Raw genomic sequence first — 15,565 nt, forward strand, 5'->3', positions numbered from 1 at the left:
TTAAAGGTCTTTTTTTTATAATATTTTTGCTCTCTTTCAATTTTTCTGTAGAGCATAAATTAACTGAGATATTACGTTTTTTAGTTTGCATTTGCGTGTAAGGAGCACCTTCTTTGAGCCCTTAAAACCTAAAAATCTCGAAAACGAAGAGTCCAAGACCCTTCAACTATAAAGGTTGATTTCTTGCTCTTGCAATTCCCTGCAAATTGCTTTTTGGAGCGATGAAAAATATTAAAAATTAAAAAAGTTATTGTGAAAAAACGAATTGTATTATTCAGAGAAAATTGTCGTGTAAATGGCTTAACTGTTCTGGAGCGCTTGCAGTTCGAGTCCTTCGTTAAGGCTACTAACAAGAAAACGGCTGTGAAACTATCATCTCTTGTCCCCACAGTTGTTCTCTGGACCAACACATTAAGAGAGTTTTTTTACAATTTAATGTGAAAAAAGTGACGAAATCGACAAACTTTCGAAATTTTTTTCTCAAAAACTACTGAACAGATTTTAAGTCTAAAAAAAGCATAATAGTTGGAATATTTCCTACTTTAAGATATATTTTTTTGGTATGGGTCAATCATTTTATTGAAGGTCTAAAGCGAGTAAAAAAAAAGTATTTTAAAGAAAATTATGATAACACTTCAAATTTAAATTTTCTTTTTACAATATCTTGGATTAGATTATATTTACAATAAACATTATTATGATTTTTTTTAATAGATATATGTTAACAGTACAAATGTTCAAAAGATCATTTTGTTTGGTTTTGTAGCCAGAGTAAGGTTTTTGCAAATAATTAGTAAAATTTAAATATTCGATTTTTAGTTTTATAAATGGCTAAAATTAACTTGAAAGTTATACCAAAACTAAAAAAATAAACTTTTTAAATCGTAAAATTAACCTAATAATAATAACTGACCCAGCGGTCTTGAAAAATAAAAAAGTTATTGGATAATTTATTGTAGAGGATAATTATTTTATTTTTATCCTACAAAAATATTAAGAGCAATAAAAGTATATTAATTTCTTTTTTATTTAAATAATAAGTTTTTCGTTATTTTCGACAAGTTCTTGAGTTGAAATAAGCGTTTCATCATCAATTTCGGATGAAACATTTTGACATTCATCTGAGCATGCACAAACTACACAGCATTCCAGTTTCGATGATAAACAGTTACAATTTTTTGTAAGCATTTTCCACTACATGAATAAAAATATTTTTGAAGCATATCTAACCCAGTTTCTCCTTCGAAATAATTAACATCCAAACAACCATTTTCGATTTTCCATCCATATGTCAATGGATCTAAAGTTACAATTTCACTATTTGTAGACTGTTTTTTTTTTACTCGCTTTAGACCTTCAATAAAATAATTGACCTATACCAAAAAAATATAGTATAGTAGAAGATCTGCCGATTATTATGCTTTTTTTAGAATTAAAATCCGTTCAGTAGTTTTTGAGAAAAAAATTCCGAAAGTTTGTCGATTTCATCACTTTTTTCACATTAAATTGTAAATATCTCGGAAACGAAGCATTTTTCACAGCCATTCGGCGAGTAATTTTTTTTGTATCTTTTTTGTGTATAACAATTGACTGACCATGCTGAAAAATATAAAAAAATATGTAAATTATCATAAAAATACACTATAAAATAAAAAAGTTTCATGCTGTAGGATTTTGTTTTAAAAATTTAGTCGGTTACCTTCATTTAGAAGCATCTTTTAGGGGTGAACCACTCGCCTATTTTGAAGCGGGTAAAAATTCTTCAATTCCTCATTAAGGGTCGTTTTTAAGGGTTGAAACGTTGCAATGAATCATCAGTAATATATATAAAGCTATGATGTAAAAAACATTTTTTGCCTTATTTTCTGCAATAAGGGTGGTTTTTGGGGTTGATACGTTGCTACATATCATAAATTATTATTCAAAACATTTGACTGGACTTACAATTATATAAATAATTCTGTGACTAACCGAACTCGCAAGTAACCCTAGCCTTCCTCTAGTGACTCCGTGTAGCAATACGGGATGGATTAGTCAATCTCATTTAATCTATTCTTATAGCTTGGAAGATCCGCCTAAAAACCAGCTATTTGACCTATAATTATTTTTCTAACAACTTATTCTTGGAATTCCTATGTTCTTTGGAATGTATTTCGCGCGTTATTTGAAATATCAATTTTTCTCTTTATACCAGATGCTCAACACATGACCCCGACAGACTAAGTGAACTTGTTAAAAAATATTGCTAAATTTCTCCGAAGGACGACGCTAAACCTACTTGAGAGCCCTTAACTTTCGATAATTATTAGTGTTGACTGAAATATTTTACTTTTTGGTCCATCCGTTCCAAGAACTAACCAAATAAATTACCACGCGTCCCGGCTTTTGTTACAACACTTAAATCTATGGTTTTTACGTTTTTTGCAAGAAGGGGTAGTTTTCACCCCCTAAAAACAATAAGCACACATTATGGATATGTAACTTTTGTAAAGGAGGCTGAAATGAGCTTACTCACCAATTTTTATGAAAATCGGCACGCGTGTCAAGAATTCGGAGGTAATAGCCTACTTTTACCGTTGTATACTGGACTAATATGGGTCACTGTGTACAGATGTTAAGTTACCACACATGAAAAATAAAAACAAAATTTTATTGTTGGAAAAATACAATACGTATAAAAATATTTTTATCTTAACTAAACGACAAACTTAAAATACATTCTCACAACCCGTTTCAAAATCAAGTCCGGTACTTTAACGTGGGTTAAAACTAGGGTTGTTCACTTTCTCGGTTAGCAGCGCATTTACTGGAAAAAATGTAGCGTAAGAATTTAATCGAATAAAACGTTTCCGCTTACTCTTGTTAGCTTTACGAAGGGCCTTCTCCAACTCGTCTGCTTTGTTGGAAGTCAGAAGCAACTCGTGTTTTAATTTATCTTTTTCTTCGTTGTTGAACGAAGCCCTGTAACTCTCGAATTCCTTTAAAAGTTCGGCAGTTCGTGTCTTTTGCTGCACGATGGCCTCTTGCAGTTCCTCCACCTAAAAACGAGATTGTTTAATAAACCAATTACGTAAACATACAAAAAAAAATGTCAACCTGTCTAGCCTTATTATCACAATGGTTATTGAAATTGACGAGTAACTGATTGGCTTGAACTAGATCTTTCGACAACTCGTCGATGGTAGCCTTTTTTTGGGTCAGTAAAAGGGTCACCTTTTCCATGTCGCCTTGCAGTTCGTTCTGAAATAATGGAAACATATATAATTATATTCAAAACTACATATATTAAACCTACATTTTTTTTGCGCAGTTCGACTATGGCGGTATCTTTCTCCTGAAGATTTTTCTGTAGATCGGAAATATATCTGTCTTGGTTAAATTTCGTGGCATGCAACGTGCTATTTTCCTTTTTTAGGGTGTGTATTAGAGCCATGTTACTGTTAGCGTCCAGTTGCAAGCTTTCCAACGACTTAATGAGATTTTTGCTTGACTCAGACTTTTGGTTAACTTCCCTCTTCAAGAGTTCTACATCTTTTAAAGATTTTACTACCCTGTTCTTCATCGACACAATTTTACTGATTAACAGCATTTGAACTTCTTCGATTTTGGTATTAAACAGTTCACTTAATTGTTTTAAATTCTGAAACAATATCTTTATATTTATTTGTCATCAAATTAAATTTTTTTAAATACTTACATTTTGGAAACGTTTTTCTAAATCATTTTTCAAGATAATTAGATTGTTTATTTCTTGATCTTTTTCAGAAATTGATTTTCTTAGAGTTGATAACTGTTTCTTCAGCTTCTCATTCGTTTCCTGAAATACATTATTGAGGATACCTAGAATGACCAACAATTAACTCACCTGGATGTATTGCATGTTACTTAAAAGTTCGGAGAAAATCTCTTTTTGGTTAGTCAAGTTTAAATCGATCGTCAAGTAAATTACTGATTTTATCTTTGATTTACAGTAGAAAACCAGAGTACATTTCTGATTAGATATTTCACATCGCAAAAACCTATAAAGTGAATTTATTAAAATACTAAAATTTAAAAAAACCTGTATATTACATCTCCTTCTTCTGGAACTGCTGCAACATTTCAACCAAATTGTATTTGAATTCATTGAAATTTATGTCCAAATTCTGATTAAGCCTAATTATTTCAAAATCTCCTAAGTCTATATTTTCTGTGTAGTTAAAACAATAGTCTTGTGGATCTCGAATTTTTATTTGCTAAAAATAATATTAAAAAAAATAATAACGATTTTCAATAAAACATAAAAAACATTTACCAGAATATCACTTATATTGTTTATAGTTATATTCAGATTACGTTCCTCTACTTCTCGATTTTTATCACAAACTTGTATTGTATGATTTTTGTCATACAAACATATTCCATCTTTATTTGACATTATCACAGTTTTTACTTTATTGCGTTTTTTTTAAATGAAGAAATCAAATTTTTAAAATCGTTGAAAATTTTAAGGTTGACAATTTTTTGAATTCAACATGACAGCATGAATTCAACCCCCACGAAAAAAAAAATCCCAAGAATTCTTGGCGTTTTCCAATGTGAACAATAAGATGAAATCGAATTGTTTACACCATTTTCGACTGATTTACAATTTTTTAATTCAGATTCACAATGAATTTGTTGAAATTTAGAGATTAGAATATTTCCTAACTTATGATTTTTATATTTAAACATGAAGATTTTGTGATTCAACTAAACGTCAGACAAGATTCATAACGGAAATTTTGTAAAAGCGAAATAAATCGAAATTATTCTGAGCTTTTCAGAAGAAGAAGAAGAAATTATCTTAAAGTTCATCGGCTTTTTGAAACAATGAATTTATGACTAATGGCACGTATTATTTACAGCCTCCTTTAAGAATAAATTTTGACATCAAATCGTGTAATAACAAAATTTTGACTTTTCGTTTTGATCCTTTTCTATGTTTCATAATGTATTGATGCAATAAAAGAAATATAGCATTTTAACAGAGATTACGTTTTTAATTTTAAAATGGTTATTTTGCAGTTAGAGGAACAGGTAAAGAAATAACATACAAGTTACAGGTTATGTTTTCATTTACATTTTTCCAGCCCCCAATAATACAAGCAATTTTTGCTGGTGCCATCGACGAAGTTAAAGAACTTATAGAGTACAAGCAGGATGTTAATTGTCTTGGTAAGTTTTCAAAAACAGCCGTTATAAAATTGGTTACTCATTGTTAATTGTAGACTGTGAGAAACGTACACCATTGCATGCCGCTGCATTTAAAGGCGAAGCAAATGTCGCAGGCCTTCTTCTCAAGAGTGGAGCCAGAGTGAATGCCAAAGACAGTAAATGGGTGACACCGTTACATAGGGCTTGTGCCGTAGAAGCCGACGAGGCTGTCGCCCTGTTATTACGTTACCAAGCTGATGTTAGCGCCAGAGACAGACTGTGGCAGACTCCTTTACATGTAGCCGCTGCCAACGATGCTTATAATTGCGTCGAACAACTTTTGAACTATGTTCCAAATCCAAATGTCACTGATAGATCTGGACGGACGGCGCTTCATCATGCCTCTTACAATGGTCATAACTATGTGGCAGAGCTTTTGATTTCTAGGGGGTGTATAATAAATGCCTGTGATAAAAAGGATTGCCGGTGTGTTTCACAGATAATGTAGAAATTTTTTGTTTATTTATATGCATTTTTTTATGTTTAGGCCTTTACATTGCGCTGTACAGATGGGACATGTACACGTCGTGGATCTTTTAATAAGAAACCAGGCTGATATTAACGCTAAAGATCGGAATCAGTACACTCCGTTACACGTAGCCGCGGCTACTGGTATAGATTCAGTCTGCAAGCTCCTGCTGGCTGCGGGGGCAGAAGTGGACGCCCAGAATTCCTACGGGAACACGCCTTTGCATATAGCCTGTCTCAACGGTCACCTCAACGTTTGCCAGGAGTTGGTCGGCGCCAGGGCGAACCTGGAAGCTACGAATTTCAGGGGTCAGAGTCCCCTGCATATCGCAGCTGCTAGTACGCACGGCGTCGACTGTCTCATGTTTCTTTTGAGGCAAAACGTTGACTTGAACAAGCAGAGCTTGGACGGGCGGACTCCGCTGCATATGACGGCGATCCACGGGAGGTTTACCAGGAGCAAAACGCTCATAGACAAAGGTAAGACTTTTAATAAAACGACATTGATTTACGAATAACACTGCTTTAAATGAACGTTATTACCTCGGTAAATCATATTTCTAGGTGCTCTCATAGACTGTGCGGACAAAAACGGGTGCACACCTCTTCACATAGCCGCGCAATACGGGCACGATCTTTTAGCGAATACGTTGCTGAGTTACGGCGCTAATCCGTCTAGAAAAGGGTAACTCGTTTTGTCGAATAAAATAAAACGTTTTCGTCAGTCGTAAAGTACGTTTCCTTCATTGTTTTTACTTTTAGGTATGAAGGGAGAACACCGCTGCATATGTGCTGTCTTTCGGGTTATGTGGAGTGTTGTAGGAAGTTCGTTCAGTCAGTTGTTGACTTGAACGATAAAGACGACACAGGGAAAACGCCGACACATTGCGCTGCGTATAAGGGGTGAGTTCAAGACGAGTCTTGTGACGTATGACAATTTAAACTAAAATAATTGGTAATTTGATTTTTTTCCTAAATGCTATATTTGTGAACTTCCAAAAATTATTTAAAAACTTTTATTGGAAGGTCGTATGAGTGCCTGGACTTGTTAGTCAGCAACAAAGCAGATTTCAAACTGACGGATAACCTTCAGCGCCTGCCTCTCCATTACGCCGCTTCCCAGGGTCATTATCAGTGCGTTTTCACGCTGGTCGGGATCGGGAGTCCCGTGAATGTACAGGACGTGGAAGGTTGCTCCCCGCTGCACCTGGCGGCGGCGTACGACCACGAGGGGAAGTGCATAGAGTATCTCTTGGATCACAAGGCGGATCCTCTCATGAGGGACAACAGAGGTAACGAGAAAAGTGTAAATTTCACGTCCCAATTAGATCGTCGTTAAAAATCGGCCGAAATTTCAAAGTTTGATTTCTCGTTAATGGTTGTTTTGATTTTGATGATCTTTTTGTTATTTATGGATTTGTTTCTTGGTAACAATGCCAAGTAATTGTTGAAATATCAGTTTGCATCATTATTATATTAGTTGAGATATCGGGATTCATTTTGATGTAAAGGGTGCATTTGAAAAAAAAAAAGATACTAAAGAGCAGAAACTTTTGAGATTATGTACTTTTTGTAGGGTTTACACCATTGCATTACGCTATAGCAGGTGGGAATGTGAACGGCAATGTTCTTGTTGGTATAATTCGATCAAGTAAAGAGAGTAGGTCAAACGAACCGAAAGGAGTGTCGGAAGGTACTCCATCAAAACCGTCGATGGAGAAGGATCCTGTGGATATTACTCCCCTACATTTGGCTGTAAGTAAAAAAAATGTATCAATGTTGATAATTTTATAGGATAGTTTCGATATGGTACACAGGGTGGTCTTTAAGTATATTCCGATAATAAAGGTTGTGATTCTACTGATCATTTTAAGGAAATGTTTTTGAGATACAGGAGAAAGTTTTTGGGAAATATCGTGTCTATTCGAACGTTTTCAAAGATGTTTAAGAACTTTTTTTCGTTGAAACGACCTAAAAATTCATCCCCGCGCGTATTTTTCCGCAGGCCAAACTGGGTAATGTCGACATTCTCAAACTGGTGGTTCCCCTGTGCGAGGACGTCAATGTCAGAACCAACCAGGGCCTAACGCCCCTGATCCTAGCGGCCCGAGAGGGCCACTCCGCCTGTGTTCACGTCTTGCTACGATTCGGTGCCAAAGTTGCCTTGGCGGACTACGTTAATAACATGACGCCCGTTCACTACAGTGCCAAAAACGGCCACTCGCAGTGCCTGACGCTGCTCCTGCACAATAGCGAGGACCAGCACGTCATCAACATGCCCGACAGGTAAGCGAGTTGTTGTAATATTAGTACTAGACAAGGCGAAATCGGCAGCTTCTTATGAAAAAATTAGTGGATTCGATTTTTTTGCATAATCACCTCCGTGAGATGTCCTTGAATGAGGATCAAAATGTTACCAGCCGGTAATCTGGTCACAATTTTTTAAACTAATTTTTTTTAAACAAATTGCAAAAATAACTTGTTTTGCTCCGGAAAAAGTTTTATTAGGTATTTCTGGGTATTCTAAACAAAATAGTTCATATGCACTATGCTCCTAAAATCAACGGTTTCTGAGTTATAAAGAATTTAATGTACGAAAAAATGCAAAAACGGCCATTTTCAAGACTCAAAAACAATAACAAAAAATCAAGTTTTTGATGTTACTAAAGTTTAAAAGTAATCTTTGAACATCTCTTGACAAAATACCAATTGAAAACTTGTAATTTTGAGTGAAAAAAAACACTTTCAAAGTATTTTTCGCACATAACTCAAAAACTACACATTTTATTAAAAAAGTGTATTGAACAGAAATGTAGCTTATAAATAAACAAAGAAAATCGTTTTTTAAAAAGTGTTGTACGTCCTATACAAAGCGAAATATGGAGAGTGGAAGGGGACTTGTTTTGGGGGGGATACTCAAATCGATGTATTCAACGTCAAATAACGGAAAAAGGATTAATTTTACGTATATAACGCTCCGGGAGTTTTTTGTACTACTCAAAAAGACCTTCAAAATGAGCACTTATAAAAGTTAATTAGAGCAAAATTGAAGGAGTTATCGTCAAGAACAGATGGGTTGCTCATATTTTTTAAGGAAAAATGGGCAGTAAACGCTCTACCATTTCCATCAGAATTAAAATTAATCGTAGACCCTTTACAATTAGTTTTGTTTTAGTGTTTTTCATACGATCCTGAAGTTAGACCGGTTTAGAATGCGTATTTTTTGAATAATGTACGGTAAAAGTTGAAAATGTATTTTTCATTATTCAAAAAAAAATTGCCTTATTTATATAATAACTCTGAAACTATGAAAGATACGTAAAAAATGATAGACCACAAAAATGTAACAAATATTTTGCTTTTTTTTATTCCTATAGCATAAAAATAAAGGAGATATCGCTTGAAGTATCTGTTTTTGTGAAAAAACGACCTGACTCGAGCCCTTCGATCCTTTTCCTTTAAAAAACGAAGGACTTAAAAGCTTTTATATGCAAACGATCTTACAGCTCTTGAAATTATCTTTAAAATGCTTTTTTGTAGGATACTATAGCTTCAAAATTAACCGAGTTATGGTAAAAAACCAATGACATTTTTTCGGAGCAAAATAGGCTTTCTCATTTTTACATATTATATATTATATTATACAAATAAAATAAGTAAAAAAATTTATTGTGATTATTTATATGCAGCGTAGCAATTTTTTTTATGATTGATTATATTTAAAAATCGATTATAATAAAAATATTTTACATTAATATTGGTAAAAGGGTAGTTTTGTAAGAGTTGAAAATGGCAATAGTAAAATATTCTTTCATAAAGGGAATTTTTATTTTAAATTATTGCACAATTATAGCATTCCAAGATTTAAAACGTAATTTTTTATCATATTTTTAGCACAGGGGTGATTTATAAGGTTTGAAAAGTGTTATGAGATACAAATTCTTTCATAAGCAATGAGGGAATTTTCATTTTAAATAATTGCACTGTTAAAGCATTCCAAGCTTTTAAATTTTTTTTATCATTTTTGTTAATACAGGAGTGGTTTTTTGGGGTTGAAAGGGAAAAATTCTTTTATTAGCTATAAGGTAACTTTTATTTTAAATAATTGCACGATTTAATTATTCCAAATCTTTAAAAAGTAATTTTTTATGAATATTTTTTGCATAGGGGTACTTTTTAAGGGTTAAATAAGGGGTCGAAAAGATCAAATATATCATAAAACATGTTCGAGAACATGGAACATTATTTAATCTTTGTGCTTGAACAACTTGAGCCTAAGACTATGCACTAAAAATCATCGAATTTTATCCGGTTTTAACGCTAAGTAAGACGTTCAAAGTTATCAACATTGCCGTCATTCACACGAGCTATCACTCGGGGTATCTACAAATCAGTGTATGCTGTTAGAAATGAGTGTTGTTTTAGAATTATTTCCGCTGTGTTGTCTATGCTTTGTATTAATTAATTCAAATCAATTAGACGATTTTGATACAATCTGTGCATTTTATTTGGTTTCAGCCAGCACAGAACCGCGTTGATGCTTGCCGTTTCGGGAAACCACATAGAATGTGTTCAGACGCTGCTGAAGTGTGGCGCCGACCCGAACATTGTCGACACTGACGAACATTCCTGTCTTTTCAGAGCGGTAAGACGCTTCTACCCGTTACGTCTTCCATAATATGCAAAACGCTTAATTCCAGGTAGTAAATGGTCAGAACAGCATAGTTCAGCTCTTGCTGTCTAGCAACGCGAAGGTAAACGCCACGGATGTTAACGGCAAGACCGTCCTACATCTCGCCGCTGCCTGCGGTCATTCCGTTTGCATGCAGATGATCATGGCCTACATGACGGAGGAGGAGGTGAGGGCCAAGGATAACCAGCAGTGTACGGCGTTGCATTGGGCTTCTTATAACGGTACGCGGTCTTTTTCGGCGAGTTTCTGTGCGCAATGACCGTTATTTTCTTTGTACAGGTCATGCAAACTGTGTCGAGTACTTGCTGGAGAAGAACATATTCAAGGACATGGAGGGGAACTCCTTTTCACCAGTTCACTGTGCCACGTAAGTTTTTTTCTACTTTGCGGTTAAAACATGTTTTACGGCACCCTAGGGCCAAAGTGGTAGGTTATTTTCAAGTATACTTGCGCTCACAGACAATTTTGTTAAAGAACTGCACATTTTCGCAACTACTTCCCCACGCATATGACATGCAGTGACACGCTTTAGCTGGAAACTGTCACATGGCGGGATTCAAGAAATAAAGATTGTTATTTGACACTTTTAAAAATAGATTTCTGCAATGTCGCCTCTTTCTTTAGATTCTCGGGATCGGACAGGTGCCTGGAATACCTGATAAACCACTTTGGGCCGCAGATCGTGCACCTGAGAGACTGCCGACAGCGCACTCCTCTGCACATAGCCGCCTTGCACGGTCACTTGGAGTGCGCCAAGTATCTGATGGACTACGGGGCGAGGGCGCAGGTTTTCGACGAAGAGAACAGGACTCCCCTAATCGCCGCCTCGCAGTTCGGACAGACGCAGGTGATAGGTAAGCCACGGCTTAAGTTTTTGGTCCTTCGAACTGGATCTGTCACATTATCCTGCTCCGTTTCAGATTTATTGCTTCTCTGCAGCATAGACCGTACCTCTTGTGATAAACTGGGCAATACCGCTTTACACTGGGCCTGCATAAAAAAGTACACCCAGACTGCCTTATTACTTTTAGAAGACGAAGAGGGGGACGCCGTTATTAGTATTACTAACAACGAGAAAAGAACGTAAGTATGATCGTTCTCTCGATAGCAGGACGTTGGTATCACGTTTTCGTTTAAGGCCCCTTCACATCGCTGCCCGGAACGGATTGGTGGAAGTCACCCGGGAGCTCCTTAAAAAGGGCGCCTCGGTCCTGGCGGTGGATAACGAGGGCCTAACGCCGGCGCTTTGCTGCGCCCCGAACAACAGCGTCGCACAATGCCTAGCCTTAATTCTACAAGCACTGCCGCAATTTTCCGAGCGACACGCGACGGACGGTGAGTTAGTTTTCGCTTTCGTATGAATTTTCTCGTCACAGCCACCCGTCCTTTCACTAGATTTCCTGAACCTCTCCCAGTTTTACCGAAACATTCACGAAATCGCCACGAGCGATATATCCCTGCAAACGGACGCGTCCCTTTTAAACGTATCCGATTTGGATTTACTCCCAAAGAAGCCTGTCAAAACAAGCGTTACGTCGACGAGTTTCAAGCAGAACTTGCTACGGGACAACGACGATTGTTTTATCCTCGAAAGCAAAGACTTTCACGAGTCTATCCGATCGGAAACGCTACCCGAGAAAGCGGGGCTGGGCCTGCACAAGTCCTACAGCGAGATGTCCATCGTTACGAGTAAAGAAACGAGAAAGCCCCAGGTCGTCGCCAAGCCGAGGCAGTGCCGGGAGTGCTTCCGTTTGCAGCACAGGTGTTCGGAATGCAGCATGCGGTTGCTTCTGAAAAAACACCTAACCGGTAGAACCAATCAGCGAGAGTTCAACGAGTTCCTCATGAGGTGCTTCTCGGAAACGTCGAGCGATTACCGGAGGGTGTTCAATAACGCCCTCGAGCAAGTCGGACGTGATCTCAATTTGTCCGATAACATACGATCGAGCGGCGTTCGGTCCGGCAGTAGTGTAGCGGAGCAACTGGCGATGCTTAACAAGAACAGAACGCTGATCGGGGGGATGAGGAGACAGACGTTGGGGATCGTCAACCGAGCGGGGAGAAGCGTCAGGAAGAGATCGTCCTGCGAGAATCTGGGCAGGCAGCAGTTTCTACAAACGTCGTCTAAATCCGATAAATCGAAAGATAAACCGTCAAGTAAAAATTGTAACGATATATTTGTCATTGATAAGAACGACCCTGTGTTAAAGGAAGTCGCCGAAGATACGAAAGCTTTATCTGACGACGTGAGAATACCAGTAAAAAATTTGTCACAGTTCCATTTGGAGACTGTACGCCTCGACAATGCTCCAAAACTCGGAACAAACCTCGCCGTTCAAAGCTTCATAATAAACGTTATAAACGACACGGGGAATATTTCGACAAACGAAGGTTTTGTATGTTCCGTTAACGAAACGGCGTCCAACGAAGAATTTCAGGAGGCGGAACCGGGCGAGTTACGCGAACCAACCACCGAGCAAACGGAAGACGTAGGAGAAACCGATACTTTGCTCACTATCGAAAAACTTAACAAAGTAGAGCGGGCGTTTTCCGATCTGGACACGATGCTCCAGGAGATGGAGATGGAGCTCGATGTCGACGATAGCGTCGCTTCAAAGAAAAAATCGAAAACCGACGTAAGCTGTGTTGTCGTTTAAATCATTTAGTAAATTTTCTGTGATTTAATGTTGTATTTTTGTACATGTAAATTTTTTTTGTTACAGAGTCAGGGACTTCACAATCTTCAATAAACAATAGCAAAATTAACGTAGCCTTAAAGTCGACTTTAGCGAACGTATCTAGTTTAAGTAGCGATGCCAAGGGTGGGTCGGATCACAGCAGCGATAACGAGTTCTATTAAATTCTTTGTTGTGCCGTACAGGGGGATAAAAGGACTAAATCTTGACATAGTTCAATTGTGAGAGTAAAATTTCAATGAAACCTAGCAATTCCAAGTCAAATTATATATAGAGTACAACTTAGATTTAACATAGTTCTTCTATTTCTCTCGGCGTCGCTCCATTGTATCGATTTATTCATTTTTTATCGAACGGGAATTGCAATAGTGTTCTTGAACAAAATTTCCTATAAAATTTACGAATATAAAGATTCTCTCGGTGCCATTTTGGAAAAAATCACATGGGACTAAATCTGTATCGTGTGGCGGTGCCTGAGGTATTAATCTCTTTATTTACCGCTAACTGACACATTGAAACGTTAATACAGGGTGTAACTATGGATGGGTGTCATATTTATAACTACCTTTGACCTTTAGTGACCTTTAGAAACACATCGTAAGTTTGTTTTCCCAAATTCTGTCTGAAAACAAAATTTCTTACATTTTTATACCCCAGTTAGGGCATATATTGTTGTTAAATTTCATCTTTCTGGATTTGTATACATGTTTTTTATATTATATTTTTTATAACAATGAAGACGCACAAACACATCATACTGTACTTAAACTACACACAACGAAGCTGTGACATATTCCGCCTTTCTCGTTTTGCAAAATTGACACTGGCCCTCTTTTTTTTTGCCTACCTAGCTGCCTGTTGTCATATCACATCAGGTGGATTGGTCACCTAAACTAGATCAATGTCACAGGTCATTGACATTGACATTCACAGACTAAACACAGTGCTTTAAGAAACTCGGAATAATTTTAAATATATTTGGAATTTACCAGGTTAGTATGTTAGCAGTGACATAAAAGAATATATTGAATTTAAGACATGGCGTGGTCTTACAAAACTGTCACCGACTTGAGTTGCACCCTGTATTTCCCAAGTTTTAGTGATATAAACATTTTCTTGGTGCCATTTTAGAAAAAATCACCCGGGGCTAAATCAGTATCGTGTGGCGGTACCTGAGGTAGCAAGCTCTCTATTTGCTGCTAATCGATACAATGGAATATAAATATATTAAAAAATTTATCCCACCAATATTACAAGTTAATAGGAAACTAATGCAGGGTGATTGTGAAATTATTTCCTCGTAGCGAGTGTGTATTTTTGTACGCATTCAAAGAGTTGTACATAATTTTTTATTAAATAATTTATTTGTACAGGTATGTAGAACTATGCAATCTCTAGCGAATTATATTAGATTTTGTAATATCGTCGAGGCGAATCTTCTTTTGAAAAATGTGGTGCTAATTTTTTTACATTTAGACTTGCGGAGAGCGGTGTTAGAAGTTGCCTATTGTATCTGTATGAGTTTCTTGTGTAATCGAGGATGGCAGATGAAGTTAAAAGACATATTAGAGTTACGTGGAATTTTTTAAAACTAGATTTGTAGGCGGTTAACATTACGTAAAAGGGCTTAATCTATAATTGTTCCAAACCAGATGTATTACTTGGTGTTATCGACTCAGGGACTTTCATATTTTCTTCGTAGATGCTGAGTTTCGTACCTATCACTTCCATCTTCATCAGTTATTCGTTTAATAAAAAGCTTTCATAAATTTTAAACTCGGATATGGTAATTTGTTTAAAAATTCGAGTTAAATAGTTCCGATTTTGATATAGGCAATTTCTATATAAAGTATTTAATATATTTTTCTAATTTTGTTTTATATACCTACGATTTTATACACATTTTGTAACATCCAGCTGAGGCTTCTATGTATTAAATTTGTCAATTTTTATGTGACTTTGATTTTTTACTAGTCTTATTTTATAGCATACATGTGCAAATTATAATTTTTTATTTTTTAACATTACACTAATCTGTCAGTTATGGAACCAAGCATATGATTGGTGCCGATAATTGAACCACTTACATCAATTATTTCAAACCGTTAATATTTGTAATTACTTTGTTTACAATTACTAAAAAAATAAATTTTTGTTAAAACTTACATGCTCTCTTTTTGTTGATAATAAATAAAAATTAAAAAAGCATATAAAAAAAATCAAAATGTGAACAGGGCTGATTTCAGTTTTAGATTTTCCAGGGTTGCTCAGGGTGAGGAAAAATTTGCCAGGTTTTCCGTAGGTTAAAATATCTTTTTATGTATTTAATGTGTCTATTCTGAACATATCTGTAATAAAATTTAGTACTCAATTTAGTGTCATACGACCCTAAGCAAATCTTTCTATAAGTTTACAAAGAATTACAGGATCTTTTTGTGAGGTTAGGTTTTCCTAACAAAGTAGTTTCAACAAC

The 15,565-nt window shown here is 36.1% G+C and overlaps 2 protein-coding genes across 3 annotated transcripts; one reads left to right on the top strand and one right to left on the bottom strand.

The window, feature by feature from the left end:
* Window positions 1–2,643: 2,643 nt before the first annotated feature.
* On the bottom strand, window positions 2,644–4,489 carry LOC108906585 (protein CHUP1, chloroplastic-like). 2 transcript variants are annotated; one of them, XM_018709888.1, is made up of 8 exons: window positions 4,295–4,489; window positions 4,072–4,235; window positions 3,866–4,019; window positions 3,698–3,817; window positions 3,296–3,640; window positions 3,097–3,240; window positions 2,858–3,038; window positions 2,644–2,806 (listed from the first exon to the last, which is right to left on the bottom strand). In XM_018709888.1, exons 1-8 carry the CDS (start codon window positions 4,415–4,417, stop codon window positions 2,754–2,756), a joined length of 1,284 nt encoding a protein of 427 aa, XP_018565404.1. In that variant the 5' UTR covers window positions 4,418–4,489; the 3' UTR covers window positions 2,644–2,753. The 2 variants fall into 2 exon arrangements, with proteins under 2 accessions (XP_018565404.1, XP_018565403.1); XM_018709887.1 differs by having other exon boundaries at window positions 2,644–3,038.
* A 417-nt stretch (window positions 4,490–4,906) lies between these two features.
* Window positions 4,907–15,044, top strand: LOC108906583 (serine/threonine-protein phosphatase 6 regulatory ankyrin repeat subunit A-like). The gene is made up of 16 exons (XM_018709885.1): window positions 4,907–5,058; window positions 5,112–5,196; window positions 5,250–5,661; window positions 5,723–6,183; window positions 6,268–6,388; window positions 6,466–6,606; window positions 6,730–6,995; window positions 7,280–7,458; window positions 7,709–7,989; window positions 10,222–10,348; window positions 10,404–10,617; window positions 10,676–10,763; window positions 11,021–11,250; window positions 11,317–11,479; window positions 11,535–11,731; window positions 13,120–15,044. Exons 1-16 carry the CDS (start codon window positions 5,032–5,034, stop codon window positions 13,254–13,256), a joined length of 3,129 nt encoding a protein of 1,042 aa, XP_018565401.1. The 5' UTR covers window positions 4,907–5,031; the 3' UTR covers window positions 13,257–15,044.
* Window positions 15,045–15,565: the final 521 nt, after the last annotated feature.

Source organism: Anoplophora glabripennis, unplaced genomic scaffold (assembly GCF_000390285.2).
Source record: "Anoplophora glabripennis isolate ALB-LARVAE unplaced genomic scaffold, Agla_2.0 scaffold108, whole genome shotgun sequence".
In the NCBI taxonomy this organism is placed as follows: Eukaryota; Metazoa; Arthropoda; class Insecta; order Coleoptera; family Cerambycidae; genus Anoplophora; species Anoplophora glabripennis.